General features: G+C 47.2%; 1 protein-coding gene across 2 annotated transcripts in view; it reads right to left on the bottom strand.

The window, feature by feature from the left end:
* LOC144823606 (sodium channel regulatory subunit beta-2-like) overlaps nt 1-24,251 on the bottom strand; it is a 167,273-nt gene that overhangs the window by 22,480 nt on the left and 120,542 nt on the right. For both annotated transcript variants that reach the window (XM_078682260.1, XM_078682259.1), the window contains exon 3: nt 223-430. In XM_078682260.1, the coding sequence (XP_078538386.1) occupies nt 223-430 (208 nt within the window). The remainder of the gene's footprint in view (nt 1-222; nt 431-24,251) is intronic.

Here is a 24,251-nt window from a genome sequence, read left to right as displayed (position 1 = left end):
CTAGGGGCTCCCACAAGCACAATGTTGCCGGTGCATCGGTCAGGATTCCTCATACTGGAAACATAGCAACTCTCCCCTAAACTCTGCTCTTGGATGTCATGCTTAGCACCAGTTCTTAAACATTCTACAAGTGTTCTAGGGTGCCGCTCTCCATCCCTCACAATATTATCAACCCTCTGTCCTGGACGGCTTGGACTTTAAGCATACTGACTAGACACAAACCTTCTGTAACCACTCGAAGGAGAATCTTGCCAATGCCAATTGCGCGGTCTGGTGGGTTTTTCACGTAGCACTTGTACATCCCTTCATCTTTCAGCTGCACGTTGCGAATGGTGAGGGACACGTCATACTTCGCCGTATCCCCTGTGAACTCAATGTGCTTGAAGCGCTCCAGCTTCAGGTTAACGACCTCCAAGCGGAATGTGATGAACTGCAAAATTGGAAAGAAAGCATAGGAAATTATCATGGGACACACACTGAAAGACAGATTCAGACTTGGGCAAGGACACATGCAGATACTGGGGTAAGAAGTACAAACTGAGCTAAGATCCACAGATCTGAAACCGAGCTATGGACAGACATACTCAGCCAAGTTCCACTGATATAACTCCAGACATCATCCACAGACTCACAGACTGATCCGAGGACATACGCATCAACTGGTACAGATTTAGGGCCTGACTTTGACTTTGTTGAGTGGTCTGCTGCCCATGATAGTAGCAGACGTCTTTCTTGTTCACCCCTTACTAGACAAAAGTCTGCCGTATTTTGAGATCTCCGTGACCCCATGCGAGATTATTTGAGCCTTCAGGGAAGAGCTGCCAACACGGCGGTTCTTCTGAAGGCACTGAAAGTTTGGTGAGCTTCCGAAATGTTTCAGCCAGGAGCTCACAAAACCTTTTAGTTTTCCAAAAATAAACTCCCAAACTGGCACCTTGTTTTTGAAAAATAAAAAAGCTAAAGAGCCTGACACCCTGGGAGTTTTCTCCTAGGGTGTCGGAGTCATTTTTCTGTTTGGATCCGCCAGTGCTTGTTGAGGACTAAATGGCCTATGGCAGATTGAGTTAAGACATACAGACATGGCAATTGAGCCAAAGACGCTCAGACTCAGCCCAGAATAAGAAGACAATGAGTGATACAGATGACACCAGGAACACAGACACAATTAAACATGGAGGAAGAAAAAGAGACGAAGAGATGTTGAGAGCAACGGTGGTGGGCAGAAGAGGAAAGGGACTGAAAAAAGTGGGTTGAAAATGGTGTGAGTACGACTAAGCTCACGTCCCACTGCTATCACTACTGAACAGTGCCATAAATAAAAATATGGTAGATGACAAATCAATCTCTTAACTTTTCCCACTTTGCATTTGTGCTGCACTGTACAGCACACATTTAAAGTGGGAAACGTTTTAAAGTTAGTATCAGCATAGTATTTTGTACTAAAAGGGTACCCTTCCAGTACAAAACCTATGCCAGACATGAAACAGTCAATTGGTTAGAGAGAGAGAGAGTAATCTAGTGCCATATTTAGTAGAGATGGCGCTATCCTGCTCTCTCCTTCTCACGCAACGCAGCACATCCACTTTGGGTGCTGCGCTGTATTCTGAGAAACATTTTCAGGGCTAAAGTGTGACAGCCAGGCAAGGGAGAATGGCTCAGGTGGGCAAGCGAGATAGACAGATGAAAGTTTTGGTGAATCCAGAGAAACAAGGGATGGGAAAGAGGGACAGTATTGAGAAAAATAATGAAGAATGGAACAAATAGAGGAGGCTAGAGAATTGATATGAAGAACAGGGCACAGCGCTCCGTGACAGCGATTAGCTCACCACATGCTTACTTGTCATGATCATTATCATGTCAATAAAATGAGAAATAAGCTGCAAAGATTATTGACGCAGGGGCTCCATGTATCTATAGAGATATAATATGTTAAGATAAAATACGTAAGTATAAATGATATGTATACCTATGATAAAAAAAGTGTTAGCATTATTTAAGAAAAAAATTACTCCCACACCAAGTCCCAGAGTCTCAGGCTCATTCGTAAATTAGGTTTCAAAAACAAACTTCCACTTTGGGGTTTTGTTTCTGAAATACAAAAAAGTCTGCCAAGCGACCTCATGAAACATGGCTGCCCCTCAGCAAACTTTCAGTGGTTTCAGAGCCGCTCCTGTGGTAGCAGCTCGTCTAAAGGCATAGAGATCTCTGCAGCGAAGCCGCAAATTCTAAATATCGTGCGGCAGATTTACAATCCCCTTGCGCCACTTTTGCGTTACTTTTTCCATGTTAAAAGTGACGTAAAAGTGGCGCAAGAGGCGTGTAAATCTGCCCCGGTGTGCGGTAGTGAGGCCAGGGTGACGGAGGTAATGACCTCTGCCATCCTGGCCAATGGCGGGCCACCAGCTAAACTCTAAATCAGGCACTTGGGTGCCTATGTTATGGTACTGTTATTAAGTAAATTTACGTAAATTGCACTTTCACTTACTCTGGTCTAATTTGCACTACATAAAACCACAATAAATGCATTTATTTAAATTTTTAATTTTTAATTGGGAATGGTAATACCTGGTACTACCTAAGTTCCATTTCCACTGCATGCATCATTTGTTTCGCCTGGTCGATGTCTTGTCTTTTTTATGCATTCTAAAAAGGAAAGTTTTAATTCTGAAGCTGTACTAATATTTTGGGTTCAGAATTCCATAAGAGTCCACTTAATAATGAGGGGTGTTGTGAGAGAATTGTGTCCAGACGCTGTCTATTTGATGCCCTGTCTGCCAGCCTCCATGCCACCTGTATCAAGTGTCGGAAGTGCATACAGGAGGGAGGTGGGTGTGCCCGCTGTAACAAATCGAACACAGCTAAATAGGCCTGGTGGGGCAATGCCTAGAGCCCTGATACTCAAAGTATAGCCCTGGGGCTAGTTCAACACTGTACCCCAGCACACGTAAGTTCAAAAGATCTTTTCAGAAGTTATTAACACACAAAACAAACAGGTCAATTGGTCGATTTTCCTTCTTTTTAATCAGTCTTCATGTTGCCAGTAGCTCAACTGTTCCTAAGCCAACACGTGTTTCGTTGCCTCATTAAGTTAGTACATGCGACTTGTTCACGGCTGAACGTTTTCACAGTATTGCAGTTTTTAATGTGGCGATAATTCCAGGCCACATATGTTCCAGTGGTGTGAGGCGAAATCCAAAAGTAAAATTCCAAGCTGTCGGACAAATATAAGTGCGGTTTTCCCGCTTAAGAGTCTCCTGAATTTGTGATAGTGTAGAAAGCTGCCGTTCAGCGTACTCGTGTCCCACGCCGGTCCACTCGAGTGCTGCCCTCCTGAACTTTACATGCGGCCCTCCTGTCCTTTACATGCGCCCCCTGGTCAAAAGCAGCACTAGGCTAATAAATGTTTTTGTAACTAGGGTGTCCTAAACCTTCAGCTTAGTGCATCAGATTATCAGTGCATTGAGAAGTTTTTTTTTTAAGTGATAGTTTTCAAAATAGAATTGAGGAACATTCATTCTTCCCTGATAACAATGCCAATAGTGTATGAAGAAGCAAGTCAGGTGTCATGTGCATGTTTTAAGGGCCAGGGTTTCTGCTATACATGAACAACGTATAGTTTATTAAATCAAACACAGGGAAAGGTTTTGTACTGCTTACATCCTGAAGTCATGTCTTTCGGGGTCCACATATGTGATAATGAAGAAAAAGGAGGGAAAGTGAAATAAAATAATTACCTAGGATCACACAGTTTGGTTAAGCGGAGAAGCTGGGATTAATCCCAAGTTTTTGGTTTCACATTGTACAATTAGATGTATACAAGTAGCTTCCCTTACACCCACCTTACCACAAACCCCTCCTAAAACCCCAACCGCCACCTTGCTGGTATCAATGCAGACCTTTGTCACTTCACAGCACAAATTTGTGGCCCCTGGGAAATTGTTTGTGAGTACCCATGGCCTTGAGCCAGGAAACTCTAGCACAACCAGTTAGTTGAGGAGGGGGCAGGTAATACTGGACTGCGCCTTGTCCACAGCATTTGATAAAGTAGATCGATCTTTGCTGTGGAGGAAATTATCAAACCTAGGCATGCCGTCTACTCTCCTGGAGCTAATCCGAGCATTGCATACTGACACGTGGTGTAGAGTCTTGTTAGGTGGGGAAAGGGGACTCTCTCGAATAATACCTACTGCCAATGGGTTAAAACAAGGCTGTTTATTGGCCCCTTTATTATTTTCCCTCTATATAGCTGATCTCCCTCATGCTTTGTCCCTAAGTGAAGGAATTGCTCCTGTTCTGGGGGGTAATCCGATTGTCTGTTTGATGTATGCAGACGATATATTAATTCTGGATTTAACACCAAAAGGATTAAACAATCGTCTACAGGCACTTCACGACTATGCGGAGGCACACTACTTGAAGATAAATGTTTCAAAAAGTAAAGTAATGTGCATGACGGGCAGGAAAAAATTGAAATTTGCTAGCTTTTGTTGGACTGTAGGTGTACATAGATTGGAAGTAGTAACTCTATGTCTTCCTTGGAAAAGTTATTGTTAGTAATTTAAGTGAAAAGGCTCATATAGCAAACAACACCCGGAAAGCAATTGCCCAGGGTAAAAGTCTTCTCTCCCTTTACAAGGCCACAGGTAGAAGACATTTCGCTATTTTGCTAGAGGTTTTTCGTGCTAAAATCCCAGCCTCATTACTTTATGGTATTGAATTATTCGATATAAGATATTGGGGCTTCTTAAACACTACGGAAGGCAAAATCCTGCGCTGTCTAACCATGGTTAATACAGCATGCTCAATAGCCGCTTTTAGGCTGGAATTTGGCCTACGTAGTAGTTGGGTTCAGGGCCTAGCTGGGATTGTGCGTTGGGCCTCTAGACTTGCTGGGGGTGAACCGGGTACTTTAAGACACCTTATTCAAATTGAGTTGTTAGGAACATTTAAAGAACATTCGCTAATCGTAAAAAACTTTAGAACTGCGGTTGATCTTCTGCAACTTGATGAATCGATCCTTTTTTCCTTATCCGCATATCAGCTGAAATCCACCTTGAAGTTGGCTTCTTGGAAATTAAGCTTGAAGATGGATAGGGAAGCACGTATCTTGAAGAAAGGTGTCTCTCCGACCATTGATGCTTGCCTAATGAAAAAAGCTCAAGCATATGTCTCCTGGAATCTCCCACATGGAGTACGGCGATTCTTGTTTTTATTGAGGCAGGATTTACTTCCCTTGAATAATTTATTGTCCAGATGGTATGGTTCCTCAGCTATGTGTAACCTTTGTAATAATCCAATCCAAGATATCTCCCATGTGCTGTTTGTGTGCCCGGCCCTACTTTTACATAGGCGTAAGTGGCTGAGACCCATTTGTCTTCAATTAAGTATTTTCTCGGCCACTTCTTTTCGAGATGCTATCTACAATCCCCCCAATGAAATGTTTTGTTATAAACTTTTTAACTTCTTCAAAAGCTTCTTAGTAATATATTAGAAGGTTTGACATGTGTATTTCATATTTGTATTTTAACGGTGATTGTATGTAAATGTATTTGTTGTTAATCTATTATGTGGATCTCATCTGAGTCCCGAAATCATAAATAAACAAACTTGACTTGAACTTGACTGCGCCTTGTCGTGTGGCATAGCCTAGGGCCAAGAGAGTACATTGGTTACCTCTTCTACTGTCTTAAACCACACCCCGCTCATAGACTCGCCCTGTCCACTCCTGTCCTCCATCTTTCACACCTGCAGCTGCCCTTTCTTCCAAACAGCTGGCACTCCCACCAGCATGTTATCTCGCTTGTTGCTTGTGTTCGTTCCCCCTGCGCTTCAGCCACCATGATACCCTGCAGAGGCTGATGTCCGGGCTACTTCTCCACCTTGCTGTGGCGTAACACAGGTTCTCGCAGCTCCCACGGTGAGGGGCCCCTGACCGGCAGGGGGCTCCCTCAGGACAGTACTCTGGCCCGAGAGCGCCTGACTAAATATGGAGTGGGGGCCCTCCATGTACCTTGCAGGGGCCCCCCCTCAAGTTTTGTTACGCCACTGCCACCTTGCTGTGACTTTCTCTGGCTGTCACAAGTGTCACTTACAGTACCCATCCCTCTGCCTCAGAGGGGTTTCAGTCCAGATTGTCTTCCTGGTAAGAAATGTTGAATTTCTTTGGTTTCCGGTTTAAACCGGACGTGCAGATTTTCATTTCGGGGGCAGGGTTCAATCGTTGTTTTTCGAGTTAAACGGAAATCCAGAAGGCCTACATATAATTTAAAGAACATCTTAAAATCTTTAGTAGAAGGAAAATTGGAGGTGGAAGACTGTTAGGTTTTTTTAGTACAAAGAATACTTGTAATGTGATATTGACTAAACTGACATAAGGTACAAGAAATTGGAGAAGTATTCATGGGTCTTCAGATTTATGATATTACTTGTAATGGGCTGCTGTGTATCATTAATGCCCAGTAAGGCAATAATGGAAAACTAAGTTAGTTTAAGAACCTTTTGTTATTAAACATTTTAACCCCTTCTACGCTCATGACGAGCTCAGCTTGTCAAGAGTTACGCCTGTCGTATGCTCATGTCGAGCTGAGCTTGTCATGTAACGCGGGTTTCCGCAAACTGTCACGCACAGCGAGAAAACCGCTAGCGCGCAAGGGGTTAATTAATTATTCAATGTGCTACCACTGAATACAAAGATAATTGTCAATTTAATTAAGCAGTTGCTCTCTCTTTTCCTACTCTGTGTAATATAGAAGAAGTTGTCTTATACTGTATTTAAAGGGTTTGTTAATGTGTATGGTAATTGATTACAAGGATGTTTGTTAAGGGTAGAATTATGAACATTGAGTTGACAGACTCTGATAAGAGCTCAAAGAACATGGTACTCATGAATTCATGGCAGTCAGAGGCAATTCAACTCCACCTTTCTCAAACCAGTTGTCTTTGACCAACCATTCAACAGGGGCAAGCTTCTCTTAACTACAGATAGTGTTCTTAACCAGTCAATGGAAGTGCTCACCTTTTAATCCAAAGCAATGGCTGGCACATATACAGATGTCTCTTAGCTTCGCTTCTAAGTCACTCTACTCCTGTCACTTCTGAGACAGTCTCAGATGCCACTTCAGAGGCACCCTTCATCTGCAGGCCCCTGGGATACCTTAGCATTTTTCATACATAAGAGAAGCACCAAATGAGCCTCTTGGGAGGCTTTTCGAGACTGCAGCTTACAAACCTGCTCGGGTCCTTTCGGTAGTGACTCCTGGGTTCTTAGCGAGGCTGGTGACATTACTTTGCGTTCCTCTCCACCACAGCAGTTCGATGATCACCACAGACACCAGGGTAATCAACACCATAAGTCAAGACCACAAATTTCTTGTTGTGTTTGCTATGTTTGCCCTAAGTAGCCACGGGTATGCCCAGACGTGGGTCCAGTGCTCACTGCGCCAATGGATTCAAGCTAGCCTGGCTGATCAGGGGCGATACCCCGAAACCAATCCTAGCATGCTTGTTTCCAGTCCACGGAGGACCCGACTTGGCAGTTCGGGCTGGACTGTTCCCATGAGGAGCAGTGTCAAGACTGATTTGCATTTCGCTGGGACCAAACTGTGGTGGCGAAAAGAGCAAAAGAACAATGAATTCAACCCAGAACTCTTGACTGGGGGTGAGTGGTTAAAAAGTTTCAGCACTCCGTCCATCATCTTGTTGTGTCTGCTAAGACTACAAATAATGTCCCATCTTGAGTCTCACAATTCAAGCAAATACTCCCGCTCACCGCCTGCACTCAAGTCTCCCACCTTGGGTACATTACCCCAGCTCCCGGGTGAGCAGACAATGTTGAGTATTGACAGTCAAGCAAATCCTCCAGTGTGTGTGTGTCCCACCTTGAATACATTACCTCACTTTTGTGAGTGCATAATCCCATCCTCTGACAGTGTGCCCTTTGAACTTGAGGCCATGATTCAAGTCTGTACTACTAGTTTTGAAGGCTCACCTGCATGGAACCTGTTCCTAGGTGCAGGAGACTTTGTCAGTTAGAGCAGAGGGAAGGAGTATGTGGTCACGTTTTGTTACTGGGTGACAGACTTTGTGTACCTTAGCACACAGTAAGAGTTTTCAGTTTGTATTCCCTGAAAGCAGGCAAGGTTCTTTTAGTGGGTGCCTAAAGCTGAGCCTTTAGCAGACAATTAGTCAACGTGACAAGCAGGACTGTCTCTCATTTTCACACTTTGCTCATTCTTGTTGATTATCCCACCCTGGCAACATCCTCAGAGATTAACTCTTGCTTAAGGGGACACATTTAGATTTTTGAATTTAGCACACAAAGTATTATGTGATAAGTCTTAAACTCTGAAGATCACATGTTACAAGAAACTAGGTCAGACCCCTAGTTACACTTTACACAACTACTGCAGAACGTCAGAAAGGTTCCTGTGCGGCAAGAGGAATTCAGCAGTTTATAGAAAATATAGACCCATACTAAACTAGTTATGCAGAAATGTGATCTGTGCACATATAATTAATCTGCAGGATTAAAAAAAATGAAATTAGACAATGTCCTTGCTTCCAGCTGAATCTGTGCCCTGAAATTTTTTCTCTCTGGAGAAGAGTTTTATACCTCGCATTACGGGCCATATGTATCAAGCAAATTAGCATTCGCAAAGGCCGAAATTCGCAGAATTTCGGCCTTTGCGAATGCTAATTTGCTAAATGGAATGTATGAAACATTTTCGCAGCAAAATAAGGAATCGCAAAATTTGCCATTCCTTATTTTGCGATTGCACTTAAGGAATCGCAAATTTAGCGATTCCTTAAATGCAATGTATCAAATAAAAATTAATGCAAAAATGCCCATAAGGATTCGCAAATTACCACCAACTTCTAGTTGGTGGTAAGTTGCGAATTCTTTTGAAAAAGCAATTTATTTAAAATCCAAAGGTGGCATATGACGCTCATACATGCCCTTAGGGCATGTATGTGCGCCATATGCCCACACATGTCATTTTCAGGGGTGCAGCAAGGTGTTCTTGTGACACCCCTGCACCCTTGAAAACATTCACAATTTGCGATTAGCAAATTGCTGATCGCAAATATCCCCTTCATTCCTATGGGCCTCCTGGCCCATAGAAATGAATGGTAAAATTGCGATTAGCAATTTGCTAATCGCAATTTAGGAATGTTAAGGAATCGCTAAAAAGAAGCGATTTCCTACATACATACCGTTTTGCGATTTCTAAATAGCGATTCCTTAAAATTCGCTATTTAGAAATCGCAAATGGTGAGGATGATACATATGGCCCTACATTCCTAGGAAAAATAGGCTCCAAGGACAACGTATCATGTGATTTTCGCAAATGCTCTTTACGTACAAAGATAATCCATACGGCTCTAATGTACATTCTATAGATTCAGGCACAATGCATTAGCAAAGTTCAGATCCATGTTTGAGAGCAATCACTCTCTCATCGCGGCCTTGTCCATCTCGCTTCCTGGTAAGTTCTCTCCAGAGACAATTCCTTCAGCTTAGAAAGGTTATGTGCCTTTAGCTGCTTAGTTTTAAAGAGTGCATCCCTTTTAAAAATTAAATCCTCAGCCTGCCGTGATGATGAACCCCAGGCTCGTTCTACTTCACAATAAAAGGCATTTTTATAAGGAGATCAGGAAGCACTGTGTAACTGTTCCAATTTAATCACTCATTTCATGTCATACTCTCATACGAATCAGGATCTATCCCTACCTGTCTTATTTGTTAGGCCCCTTTGCACACTCTGAATTCAAAACCTGGGATAATATTTTACAAGATATAAAGTTATACTTTTTGTTAGCATATCTGACAATCAGTCACTCAGAAATGAATCCCATGCAATTGTAGATGTGTTCCTAATAATAAAAAAATTGCTTAATTTAGACGTGTTTAACTTAGCCTAATTAGGCCAGAACCAGCTAGCAATTACATCATTTCACATTGGCAGAAATAAATTACACTTTTATTTTATGTGAACGAGAAGTGTATGTGTTTCTCTGTGCTCAGACAAGACGGAAGTCCTCATCCTGGGATCATCGCCCTCCGCCTGGGACGACTCCTGGTGGCCCCCTGCCCTGGGCACCACCCGCAAGCCAACGGACCACGCACAAAACCTGGGCTTCATCCTGGACTCCTCCCTCTCGATGACCAGACAAGTCAACGCCGTATCGTCATCGTGCTTCAACACCCTGCGCATGCTCCGTAAGATCTTCCGATGGATCCCCCCTGAAACAAGGAAGACAGTCACCCAGGCACTCGTCACCAGCTGACTGGACTACGGGAACACCCTCTACGCTGGAACCACTGCCAAACTACAGAAAAGACTCCAGCGCATACAGAACGCCTCCGCACGACTCATCCTGGACATCCCTCGCCGCAGCCACATCTCGACCCACCTAAGAGACCTGCACTGGCTCCCCGTCAACAATAGGATCACGTTCAGACTCCTCACCCACGCACACAAGGCTCTCCACGACATGGGCCCGAAGTACCTCAACAACCGCCTCACTTTCTACACACCCACCCGCCAGCTACGATCGGCCAACCTCACCCTCGCCGCCGTACCACGCATTCGCAGAGCCACCGCTGGAGGAAGATCCTTCTCATACCTGGCGGCCAAGACATGGAACTCCCTCCCCATCCACCTACGGCTGACCCAGGACCACCTCGCCTTCAGGAAACAACTCAAGACCTGGCTTTTCGAGCAGTAACGAACCCCTCCCCCCCAGCGCCTTAAACCCTACTGGGTGAGTAGCGCGCTATACAAATTTTGATTGATTGATTGATTGATTGATTGATTGCTCTATTCCATTGCAGAAAATCAGCAAAGAAGAAACCTCATTCATGGTGGTGTTCACTTTGCAAAATGGAATTGTATTAATGTGCCTTTTAAACGAAGAATCCATGCTCAGGTTGTCCAGGTCTTTGTAACATTCAAGGTCCTTTGCTCAAGTCTTTTCTAGGGACCATTCATCAGCTGGACTGTGTACTGTATTTCTGTATTATATAAATGTCATGTCATCTCCTTCATTTCCTAGACATACCTCTGTATTATTATGCAGCAACATTGGTGTGTACTAAATATATCTTATTTGATATATTGCGTGTTTTGATTAATGATTGGTTTAGTAAAATGCATCTTTGTTAAACTAGCCCTATTATGTCATAACTCAACGTACTGAGTGTGGCTTCTTTGCCTAAAAGCCTATGAAATGTCATGTTTTTTTAGATTTCCAGATTTTCGATGTTTTCCTCATTGTGCAGCTTCAATGTCAGTCGGTCATTTAATTTATACTTAGTGTTTTTGCACTTGCTTCCGAGGCAGACTCTATATTAGTCCTCTTGTTGAACTTTATTTTGGTTCTGGCTGCTATTTGCTTTAGAGTTTATCCTTATGTTAGTTATCTGTTTGACTTAGTCTTATGAAGACTCAGACGGTCCCAATTCAACCCTCTTTGTTGTGTTAATTAGAGCATCAACACCTCCATTTTGATTTTTATTGAGAACGATGGTTGGAACAGATAGCAAAACTACCTTCTCAAAGAGGATTTATGCCTACATAACCAATTCAGAGTAAGCATCCATGACTTTCCAGAAGTGTTTGCGTTCTTGAGATGAGTAGTAAGAGTTTTTGATGCCAGTGTCAAACCCAATGCTTAGTTCTACAGGTAGTTTTTTGTCGCCAGTTTACCACATGCCTGGCATAATACGTCATCTTCACAGCATCCTCTGCTCAGTAACTTCTTTCTATGCGTTGGCGCTAGAGGAGAGTGTGATGTAACAATAGGAAGCATCACTCATCTGATATAAGTTGGGAATGTAGGTCAGAGGGTGCTTCCTGTTTCCAACCCCACCCACCATTGTTAAAGGTCCCAGACCAGCTGTATACTTCCAGAAGGAATTCTATATACAGTGCAACTCTCACCACACATCAGGGGGTGGATGTAGGAAAGAACTATCCATCCCCTGATCTCACTGTAGCAGGCTTGTCAATTCACAAAGTGGCACTGTGTTTCACCCAATATCGGCACCCTTCACACAGTCATCAGATCCAATATCATAATGTGGCAGGGAAGACAAGTTGAAACCCCTGCACTCAGTGGCTTACCGAGTCATCTTTTAAGGCTCTAATCAGCCAATGTCCATAAGGAGTGTGAAAACTCCCCAGGATATCAGCGGCAACCTCAGCAAGCCTTTGTTTTTTTTTTAGGTGGGTGAGATTTGTGGGGAAAGAGGGCAGAAGACATTTTAGGTAGTTGTCAGCACAAGGCCCATCTCCCTCCAAGTCCTCTTACCCTTCTCACATGCTGAAAAAAAAAAATTCTTTGGCAGGTCTGCTTTGGTGGGGCAGGGTGGAAAAAGGAACAACATGAATAACACTCTTTTAGTTTGGTGTCACAGATGACTGACCACAGTTGGCGTTCTTTTATTGTCTCATTAATGATGAGGTATCATCACAGTGCACATATATCAAGTATAACACCGTATGGTACACTACATCTCTTAGCAACTTTAAACAAAATTGCAACATTTCAAATGAACCTTAATATGACTGTAAGGAAATTCCTTTTTTGGTATGGTCACCCCCAAGTTTTTGGACTGATACTGCTGGTGTTTCGACTCTGAGAGTGCACTGAGGCCTCCTTACCACTTCCCAGTGCCTGTTCCCTTACCCTTAAACTGGTATGTCGAACTGGCTCATGCCCAATTGGCTGGGCTAACATGCCTGTGAGTCCATAGTAAGTGGTACCCAGGGTATCCAGGGCATGTAAATTAGAGTGTCATCCCAGGGCCCGCAGCACTAGTTTTGCCACCCTGAGTATGATACATGTAAAACAAGACTCCTAGCTGGTCTTTTGCAGGCTGGAAGAACAGTTTACACTTCTAGCCCAAATTTGCCAATTAAAGTAATGGCAAAGCTAGACTTGCCTTTGGTATATGTGTAAGTCACTCCTCTAGCAGGCCTATTGAGTCCTAAGGCAGGGTGCAACATATTTCCCAGGCAAAACATGTATTTTACATGTTCTAATAGTAAAACGCAAAACTACAATTTTTACTATGGAAAGACTTGTTTGCCCGATTGGCAAGTACAGGGTCACATGCTGACTCCTCAGCTGTGCTAACTCTGGAACGGTGCAACCAAACTTGGTCATCCTACTTATCAAACAGCTCATTACTTTAAGCCCAACCTGATTCCCAGTTCAAAATGTATGTAACAGGTTGCAGTTTGCAATTAACAAAGTTGCCACTTAATTCTATTTAGCTCCCCTGTGCCCATACCTGGTGCACATGAGTGTTGGCCCAAAAGGTGAGATTTGAAGGAGAAGCCTCCTTCAAAGGGCAAATGGGTAACATGAGGGGGATGGGCTGCTCCATGGTTCAGGCAGACAGGCTGGCACTATGGACAGGAGAGTGGAAACGAGTTGCCTAACAGGTTTTCCAGGGGCATGTAGCCCTCTTGGTAGCCGCAACTCTGGGTTGGGCTAGGGAGCACCACAAGCCAGGAGAGGGGTCCTGCCATATTGGAAGTGGGTAGAATGGTGCATCCTGGGAGGCTCAAATGCCACACTTACCAGGAAGTGGTAATCAGGTTGGAGGGAACCTTGTAGCCCATTTTCCACCAGCCGCATCCTGGCATGAGGGTATTTTCTGAGCATGAGTATGGCAACCCCGGCATTTCGAATTCAGATCTCGACTGGATTTGAAGAAAGACCGAGGAAGGACTGATTTGCTGCACAGTGGAAGGAAGAAAGAGAGGCTGCCTCATTGTGGACTGCACCTGCTGCACCAGGTGACTACCAAAGGAGAGGGAATGTGCCTACATGTTGTGCTCAAGGAGAAGTCTTACTCAGAGCCCAGCTAATGCCAGAAAAGCTCCCAAGGCCAGCTGAGTGGCCTCTTGTTCACAGCACAGAGACACAACAGCTGAAGAAGCCTGTTGGGCAAGTTAGTGGCCCAAAGTCTTCAACCCGCCGCCAACCGCCTCTGTGCAGCACCAAGGATCAGGACCCAATGCACAAAGTTGCATCTGAGGTCGCTGAGCCTGGAAGTTTTGTTGAAGTGCAGCTGGGACCTCCAGAGTATTAGCTATCAGCCCAGGAAGGATTGGCATGTGTACTGGGCGATTGGTAGTCCAGTGGAGAAAGGACTTCTGCAGCACCAGGAGGACTTTGAGGGACATCAACTCTGTGACCAGGATCACCTCACCCTCTTAGTAGACCGAGGAGTAGTCGTAGCAAGATACCGTCAATCACATCGCATTCACGTCATCCTTTGAGCACCTTCAGTCTCCTTCATTTCTAGCATCATGAACACTTCCATAGGAAAGCCCTGCAAAAGATAAAAGTACCTGGATGGACTAAAGACAGTGTCACCTTCTTAGGCATACTGTTTGTTTCTAAGGATCTTGCTGGTCCCCCTGACTGGCTTCCCTGTGGGGTTGGTCACCTAAAGTGACCACATTACAACTAGCCCAAAATTGTTTGTGGAAAAGTTTCTAAGTGTCAAATTCGTTGAATTTGTCAATGCTTGTTCACAGTTGAATGACATGATTTGATTTACTGTACCTTGTAAATTCTATATCTCTGGAACCCTCTAGTGGATCGTTTTTGTTGTGGTGTTTAAAAATACATACAAATACAATCTATTTTAATAAATTGGTGTAGATTTTGTTTGTTGCCTTGTCGATTTCTTCTCCAATTGTTTGGTGCTGTGTAAATGCTATACACTTCTTACTTTGCGTGAGCCTTACTGATCAGAGACCTATCTATCCAGGGTTAAGTTGAATGTTAGACAAGTGAAAGCTAAGGGTTGTAAAGAGGTTGGTGTTTTGTCGCACAGCCACATCATATAATACACCCTGTTTCCTCACAATGACTCATAGTTCTTAAATCTTTGTGGTGGTCTGAGAACTTGTCAGATCACATGTTTATTTCTTCAACTTTGAGGAATGGAGGTTACCTGGTGCTCACTATTTTTTTACATTCCTGACACCTCTAAGCCTCTTCCACATAGGGTAGCTCCCAACTCTTCCATTGCAGTGTTTCCTTCAGAGTTCCAGTCTAGGCAGTCACTTCCCCACTCTTCTTCTCATGAGGTACTTGATTAGTCTGCAGGAGAAATGTTCTTGAACATTGTGACATTTCATGTGATTGTCTCACACCACCCTCCCCTTTAGCCAAGATTACAGTCCCTTTTGTCTCTGTGACAGTCCAGAGTGCATGTTCATACACTAGTAAAAATGTCCTTTCTGATTGCCAATCGCTGTCAAGAATCTGATCTCCTACTTGTATTTTTGTTTTTTGACTCTTCTTGTGTCATCCAGTTTTTGGGTTTCGCCTCCCGAAGTCCTTATGGTCAACATAGGATTTCACCTGCGCCGAAAAGCTGCGCAGAGCGCAGCCTTCGGCAGGCGAAACCCAATAAGGACTTCGGGAACGTCCCCCGGCTCTCATTGGCTAGCTCCATAAATGGAGGCTAGCCATTGGGTGCCGGATCTGTCCGTCAAGGCCGGACCAGATTCGGGGGCGTTCCCGAGATTTTTTCCCTGGGCGGAGTTACGTTTTTTCCCGTTCCCTCCCCTTTCACTAAAAGTGATTTCAGATGCGCTGTCCATTCCCTCCCCCTCCGTGTGCCTTTCCGCCCCCCCCCTCGCTGTCCTGTGCACGTTTCCCGCCGTCCATGTCCTCTCCCGCCCCCTCCCGCCGTCCGTGTCCTCTCCCGCCCCCTCCCGCCCCCTCCCGCCGTCCGTGTCCTCTCCCGCCCCCTGTGAAAAACCAGGCAGGTGTGTGTGGACTGGCGCGGCTGGCTGCTGTGAGGCCGAATAAGGGAAGTGATTCATAACAGCCTGGGGTCGAGAAGAGATGCCACATAATACCTTTGGGGGGCGTGGGTGCCTGCTTCAAGAATGCTTGGAAGGGCTCAGGTGCCGCGGCGTCAGGCAAGTCAGCAGAGTCCTGTGGGGCAAGGGAGGGGAAACGGGGGTTAGGGTGAAGCACCGTTGGCATGGTGCGTGGGAGAGAAGGAAGGAAAACCTTGAGTAGTAACCCTTACCTATGAGAAATGGGGTCGGTTCAGGCCGTGTCCGGGCGGAGCATCGGCGGCGGGAAGGAACTGTGCAGTCGTAGCTACGGGAAAAAATCGGGGTAATGCGTGCCGGTATGGCGAGGGGTCAGAGAATGAAGAGGCTTGTCACGGTGAAGGCTTACTACCTTGGTTACAGCGGTTCGTCAGCGGGCCGAAAGGAAAGGAGCTGGGATATCCCTTCCGGGTGGGTGACGTCGCGGGGATGCCGCGCACTGATAGGAAGGCGGCATGTGACGAAGTTGATGTGGGGACGGAGGGGAGGACCTGGAAGGAACAACAGGCCGGCGAGAGAGGGAGAAGATGGAGTTCGTGTCCTCTCCAGCCCCCCTCCCGCCGTTCGTGTCCTCTCCCGCCCCCCTCCCGCCGTTCGTGTCCTCTCCAGTCCCCCTCCCGCCGTTCGTGTCCTCTCCCGCCCTCCGTGTCCGTTCCCGCCGCCCCCCCCCCAAGGAGAAAGCCTCCCCGACCCCACCACTCCCGCTGTCCGTTCCCGCCGCCCCCCCCCAAAGGAGGAAGCCTCCCCGACCCCACCACTCCCGCTGTCCGTTCCCGCCGCCCCCCCCAAAGGAGGAAGCCTCCCCGACCCCACCACTCCCGCTGTCCGTTCCCGCCGCCCCCCCCCCCCATAGGAGGAAGCCTCCCCGACCCCACCACTCCCGCTGTCCGTTCCCGCCGCCCCCCCCCAAAGGAGGAAGCCTCCCCGACCCCACCACTCCCGCTGTCCGTTCCCGCCGCCCCCCCCCCCCAAAGGAGGAAGCCTCCCCGACCCCACCACTCCCGCTGTCCGTTCCCGCCGCCCCCAAAGGAGGAAGCCTCCCCGACCCCACCACTCCCGCTGTCCGTTCCCGCCGCCCCCCCCCCAAAGGAGGAAGCCTCCCCGACCCCACCACTCCCGCTGTCCGTTCCCGCCGGTGGGAGGGGGAGGGGCAGAGATGCGGGCAGAGAGGGCAGCGCTGGGAGCAGCGAGAGATGCCCAGAGCCTGCCAGTGTGCACCGAGGGTCCAAAGCGCCCTGAAGCCGCCCCTCTCTGAGGATTGCACTGATGGGCACGAGCATGGCGCACGGTATGGGACAGGAGGAGGCCTCTCGGCTGGGACAGCAAGGGGAGCCCGCATCTCCCGCACACAGGTACGCCTATGATTAATAACTTTTACATCACTTGTACAGCGCTTTTCTGCCTCATGATGCGAGTGCACGCGTGCTCCTGGGCGACGATTGTTTCCGTGCACGAGGGACGATGCAAAGGCCAGTATCCTAATTTAATTCACGCCCTCTGTATTATCTGAAGGAAGTCCTCCCATTATAGGAAATTCTGTTCTCCATGACTATAGGAGTGCCTTCCCAGTGTGTTCTTGTAGTCTGAGTGCCTGCCATTTAGTGCAGTGTTATACTTCTACTTGCATTGTGCACTTTTTGTGACATGCACACGTCACTTTTCCTCGTGTAATGTATCCTTTGCTACCTCTTGTATTGTGTTTGCCTCTGATACATGCACAATTGCCACCGTTGCCTCATGTAACGTCTTTTTTTTGAGTATCTACCTTTTATTGCAGTTTTATACCTCTACTTGTACTTTGTACGCTTTGGTAACATGCACACAGGTCACTTTTTTTCCACGTGTAATGTATCGTTTGTCACCTCTTGTATTTTGTTTGCTCTTGATACACGCACAATTGTCTCTATTGCCTCATGTAACGTAACGTTTGCCGCAGTGTGAACACATTACTTTTTGTGGTCCAGCCCACGTAGTTTAACTTGTCTGATTGCAAAAGGCCTACTGTGTGCCTACAACCTGTCCATTGCTTACCATTGGTTGTGTTTTTTGTCAATCTCATTTATTTGCTTCTTATTCGATGACTTTTTTTTGTCTCGGATTGTACTCCGTGAGAGTGCATAGGTTTATCAGCTATTTTCTTCTGTCCCCAGTGTGATCCCCATAAAATTTCCCCCCCCCCCCTATGTTCAATGTTTCTCAGAGCTGTTGGCAATGTAAATACAAGTGCCATTTATTTATAAGTAAAAAAAAAAAGGAATTTCATGAGCAATGCCAATAGCTCTAACTTTTCCAAAGGCGAAACCATTGCATTGTAAATGCTTGTTTATTATTGCTTGTCTTGCTTTTCTGGCTGTCTTTGTGGTCCAACACGGAATATGCTACTTACCAGTATGCATCTGTTCTTGGCATGTAGGGCTGCTGATATTTATATCTATGCATAGATCGCCGCCTAGTGTTGGGTCCGGATGATTGCACATTGTTGTCCTGGAAGAGTCTTGGAAGTATCACAAGATAGGTGGCTCCTCCCCTGGACTACAGTGCGCATGGGCATCCCCTCCATGCTCAGATTGTTTTTCGCCATTGTGGCACAGATGGAGTGTGATATAGTAAGTGATGACCATGCGTTAGAATAAGTGTGAGTGCTACAGCTGCGACAGGCACCGGGGAGGAGGGCGGGCGATATAAATATCAGCAGCCCTACATGCCAAGAACAGATGCATACTGGTAAGTAGCATATTCCGTTCGAGGCATGTGGGCTGCTGAATTTATATCTATGCATAGAATAAATAGTAGTACCCTCCCTAGCGGCGGTTGCCCGTGCCAGCTGCAGCAGTCTGAAAGAGAGTTCTGAGAACAGCCTGACCTACAGCAGCTTGCTGTTTTGAGTGTACATCCACGCAGTAGTGTTTGGTGAATGTGTGTATGGTGGTCCATGTAGCTGCTCTACATATGTCCTCTAGAGGAATGTTACCTAGGAAAGCCATGGATGCCCCTAATTTGCGTGTGGAATGCGCTTTTGGGGGAACTGTTAACATGCGTTTAGCCTTTTGATAACAGATCTGGATGCACTTAACAATCCATCTGGCTATGCCTGATTTAGAAATTGGGTTGCCCTTGTGCTGTGGAGAGAAGGCAACGAACAGTTGTTTAGTTTTCCTGAAGTCTTTAGTCCTGTCTATGTAATACAGGAGAGCCCTTTTAACATCAAGTGTGTGTAGTGCTCTGTCTGCTACTGAATCAGGATTGGGGAAGAATACAGGTAGTTCGATAGTTTGGTTAATGTGGAACTGTGACACTACCTTGGGCAGAAACTTGGGGTTGGTGCGCAGCACAACCCTATTAGCATGAATTTGAATGAAAGGCTCCTGAATAGTGAGGGCTTGCAGCTCGCTAACTCGTCGTAGCGACGTAATTGCGACCAGAAAAGCCACTTTCCATGTGAGAAATTGTATCTCACAGGAGTGAAGAGGTTCAAATGGCGGGCCCATGAGCCTGGTGAGGACTATGTTGAGGTTCCAGACCGGCGAAGGCGGGTGTCTTGGAGGAATGACCCTTTTCAGGCCCTCCATAAAAGCTTTAATGGCCGGAACTCTGAAAAGGGATAGGTGCTGTCTATTCTGAAGATAAGTCGCCATTGCAGCTAAATGTATCCTGATGGAACTATACGCTAGATTACACCTGTATAGGTGCAGCAAGTAACATATGATGTTTTGCGTGGAAGCATCAAGCGGATTTATGTTATTATTGGAGCAATAGATAACAAAACGCTTCCATTTTGCCGCGTAGCAGGCCCTGGTGGTAGGTCGCCGAGCCTCCTTAATGATGTCCATACAGTCAGGAGGCAGGTCCAGGTAGCCAAACTCTATGACCTTAGGAGCCATATTGCCAGGCTCAACTGCTGCAGATCTGGGTTCTGAATGTCTCCATGGCTCTGAGTGAGGAGACTGGGTGTGAGTTTTAGGCGCTGGTGGGGAACCACGGAAAGTTCTAGGAACGTGGTGTACCACGCCTGCCTTGCCCACGTTGGAGCATCCAGGATGAGTGTCATGGAGTGTTGCCTCAGTTTGCGTGCTACCAGCGGTATGAGTGGTGCTGGAGGAAAGGCGTACGCAAATTTGTTCGACAAGTTCATCCATATCGCATTGCCCTGAGACTGCGGGTGTTGGAACCTGGAGGATAAGGTGCGGCATTTTGCGTTTTCGTGTGTGGCGAAGAGGTCTATCTCTGGATGACCCCACTGCTGGAAATATGGTTGGAGCCCTGAGGGGTGTATCTCCCACTCGTGCATCTGATGGCTGTGTCTGCTGAGCAGGTCCGCCATCTGGTTGTCCTTGCCTGGGAGATGTTCCGCCATGAGGAACATGTTCCTTTGAATGGCCCACTTCCACATGCTCTGGGCTAGACGGGACAGCTGTGGAGAGTGTGTCCCTCCCTGCTTTTGGATGTAATACATCGCAGTCATGTTGTCCGTCCGGATCAGCATGACTTTGTTGCAGAGATGCAACTTGAATGCCTTTATTGCCATGAAGATTGCCATCAGTTCCAGTAGGTTGATGTGCATCTTCCGCTGTTGCGGTGTCCATAGTCCCTGCACTGTATAGTGGAGGACATGCGCTCCCCAGCCCTGGAGAGATGTGTCCGTTGTCAGCACTATCTGTGGCACAGGCTCTTGGAACGGTCATCCCCTGCAAAGGTTGTGTGTGTTCCACCAATGCAGAGAGTTGTATGCACGACCGGTCACCAACACTAGGTCTTTTAGCTGTCCTTGAGCCTGGTTGCACTGGCGCGCTAAGCATTCCTGAAGCGGACGCATGTGTAGCCTCGCGTGGGGGACTATGAAGATGCAGGAGGCTATCATGCCTATGAGTTGCATGAACACCTGCGCTGGGAGTGAGCGTTGTGGCCTGAATTTTTGAATCAACACTTGCATGCTGTTGACTCTCGCTGCGTTTGGTTGCGCTGTGGCAGCGAGCGTGTTGATTTCCGCGCCTAGGTACTGCTGTACGTGTGCGGGGTGAAGATGGGATTTCTGGTAATTGAGCGAAAAATCCAGACTGTGTAGGAGGTGAATTGTGCGGGACATGTGGTCGGCACACTGCTGGGCTGACTTTGCCTGTACCAGCCAGTCGTCCAGATACGGATAGACATGGACGTGTTGTCTCCGAAGATGCGCGGCTACTGTTGCTAAGCACTTCGTAAACACTCTGGGGGCTGTAGTGACCCCGAAAGGCAGGACCTTGAACTGGTAATGCTGGTTGTTGATGGTGAACCTGAGATATTTCCTGTGACTGGGGTGAATGGGAATGTGGAAATAGGCATCCTTCAGACCTAATGTTGCTAGAAAATCTCCTTGACTGAGCAACAGCAGAACTGGCTGCAGCGTGAGCATGTGAAATTGTTCTGAGAGGATGTATTGGTTTAGAGGTCTGAGGTCCAGAATGGGCCGGAGAGACCCGTCCTTTTTTGGGATTAAGAAGTACAGTGAGTACACTCCTGTACTCTGTTGTTTCAAAGGCACGAGTTCTATGACGCCTTTTTGCAGCATGGAGATGACTTCTTGCTGCAATAAGTGCATGTGCTCAGCGGACATAGGACGGTGCCTTGGGGGTATGTTGGGTGGAGTGGAGGTCACTTCTAGACAATAACCGTGTTGTATAAGTTGTCTCACCCACCTGTCTGTGGTAATGCTTTCCCAGACTGGCAGGAACTGCTGGAGTCTCCCCCCGACCGGTGTTATATGGTCGGGGGGCAGTGACAAGGCGTCACTGCTTGTTAGTGGCGGAGGATCTGGTATTATAATTTACACGTCCTCTGCCCTTGCTGCTGTTCCCCCGGTATCCACCCCTATTGTTCTTGTTATAGGTGGTTTGTGTGCCTCCCTTGGTGTATTGAGCTTGTTGCGACGCTTGTCCTCTTGAAGCTCCCCTGTTACCGGAGCGACGAAAGGAACCGCCCCATAACTGCTGAGACTGCAGAGCTCCCATGGTTTTCGCAGTTTCAGTATCCTTCTTAATCTTCTCAAGAGTGGTGTCTACCACCGGACCAAACAGGAAGTCAGGGTGTACTGGTTGATTGAGCAGGGTAGTTTGGATCTCCGACTTAAATCCAGAGATGCGGAGCCAGGCATGCCTCCTGAGCATAACGCTAGTGTTTATGGCCCTAGCTGCTGTGTCGGCTGCATCCAACGCGCACTTAATGGACGCGTTGGAGATCAACTTCCCTTTCTTGTATAAGCATTTCTGCTCCATCCTTATAAGCGTCTGGCAGGTGTTGCAGTAACTGCTCTAACGTGTCATAGTGTGCCCTGTCATATCTTGCTAACAGGGCTTGGGTATTGGAGATTCTCCAAATATTAGCAGCTTGAGCTGCTACACGTTTTCCACAGGCCTCTAAGATCTTGGATTCTTTGTCCGGAGGAGGAGCATCACCCGTTGTCTGAGAGTTCGCTCTCTTGCGAGCATTAGCCACCACTAAGGAGTCCAGTGGGAGTTGACCCTTGATGTAGGTAGGGTCCATGGGCGCAGGCCGGTGCTTCCTCTCAATTCTTTGATTCACCACCCGTGCTTTAGTGGGCTCTTTAAAAATGTCACTTGCATGTTTGAGCATAGGCAAAGTTTTGATAGACCTTTCTGATGTGGAGAATGTATCAAAAAGAAAGCCTTCCTCCACGGGGTCAGCGTGCATATCCACGTTATGGTTATGTGCCACCCTCTCAATCAGTGCGTTGAACGCAGCAGTGTCTTCAGTAGGCGAAGGCTTGATAGCATATGAAAGAGTATCAGGGGTGGTGTGAGGGTCAGCAGGGTCCACGGTGTCAGCCCACGGCTGGGACTCATCCTGATCAGTATCAATGGGATAGTTAAACTGGTCCTCATTGTCCCCTCCTTCCACATCCTCAGTGATATATGTGGGAGAGTAGGCATAGTCCTGACCATATGATTGCACGGGCTCAAAAAGTATAGGAGAGGTGGTAGAGTCTCTCTTTTTCTTCAGCGGTATCCTATAATGTTCCATAGGTGCATCAGGCCTGATCTTACGCTTGTAAACTGTGAGTCGACCTGATTCGGAGTCGATGTATAATTTCGACTGGTTGTCGTGGGACGGTGGCTGGAACACAACGCCTTCCGTCCGAGGCTGAGCGGATGCAGCAACTGACGTCGACTTGGAAGATCCGGTGGCCTGTGCATGTTGAACAGGTTTAGGCCGTGCTGTCGGGGGTAGTCCAAACTTTATCGGTGCCGTAAGCATTGGCGACGGACTGACTGCCTTCGATGGAGGCGGTGTCTTCGATTCGACCGACTTCGACGGTTTAGTGCGTTTGAGTCCTTGCGCCAAGTCGAGCTGTTGTTGCGCTGCAGGAACGCCCTTGTTTTTCGACACGGTAGGGTCTTTCGAACCGAGTTTTGGCTTCGGGTCGAAGGCCTTGACCAGCAGCGGCTTCTTCAACTTCGGATCGATGGTTTTCCGGGCTTCGAGTCCTTCGGAAGAGCCGCCATCTTTGGAGCCGGAAGTCGACATGGACGGGAGCGTGACGTGCTTCACTGTAGACACAGGCATAGTCGATCCGATCTTCGGTTCGACGCCCCCTTTCGACCCCGAGGGGTCGATCGCATGTTTGGACTTGGAAGGTTCCGAAGTCGTCGAGCCGATGGTTGTCTTAACCAGTGTCGGTTTCGATTTTGTGTCTTTTTCTTTCGGTTTCGATTTCTCCACTGAGCGTGGGCGATCGACCGAGGGCTCTTTGGAAATGTTCGTAGTCGGGCCTTGAAGCGGGACTATAGAACGGTGTTGAAGATCTTGGCTAAGGCCTTCCGGCGATGCCTCGACCTGAGCCACGAGAGAGTGTTTATTGGGCCCCGCTACTGCGGTTAGGCCTAGCTCCTCGCTGGAGTCGTCGTCGATGGCTCCGATAGGTTGTACGTCGTCTCCTACCTCGACGATGTCTTCATCATGGACGTAGAGTTCTCCCTCGTCCTCGTTGTAGGTGGCGTCTGGCTCCGACGCGGGATCCGAGTGCTCCGGATCCTCCTCTTGTACATGTTCTTCGTCGTCACCCCCGAAGATGTTTTCTGGGTCTGGTGCTGATTCTCGCGCCGACTGTCGTGCAGCGAGCCGAAGACGGAGAGTTTTCTTCGACCTGAATTTTGAACAGGCCATGCAGCTGGCCTCGTCGTGGTCCGGTGAGAGACATTTGTTGCACACCGGGTGCACGTCGATGTGGGGATATTTTGAGTTGCAGACGGGGCAGCGCTTGAACGGACTCCGTTCCATCGTCGATCGTCGAGGGGCCCTTGGCGTCGAAAGGCAAAAAGCCTTCCGAAGTCGAGTTCAAAGAACTGGAAAGGTAAAAGGCACCGAACGAAAGACAATACCGAC

Source organism: Lissotriton helveticus, chromosome 3_1 (assembly GCF_964261635.1).
Source record: "Lissotriton helveticus chromosome 3_1, aLisHel1.1, whole genome shotgun sequence".
NCBI classification, from domain to species: Eukaryota; Metazoa; Chordata; class Amphibia; order Caudata; family Salamandridae; genus Lissotriton; species Lissotriton helveticus.
The sequence above is the reverse complement of the archived record's forward strand: the minus strand, read 5'-3'. Positions and strand labels throughout refer to the sequence as shown.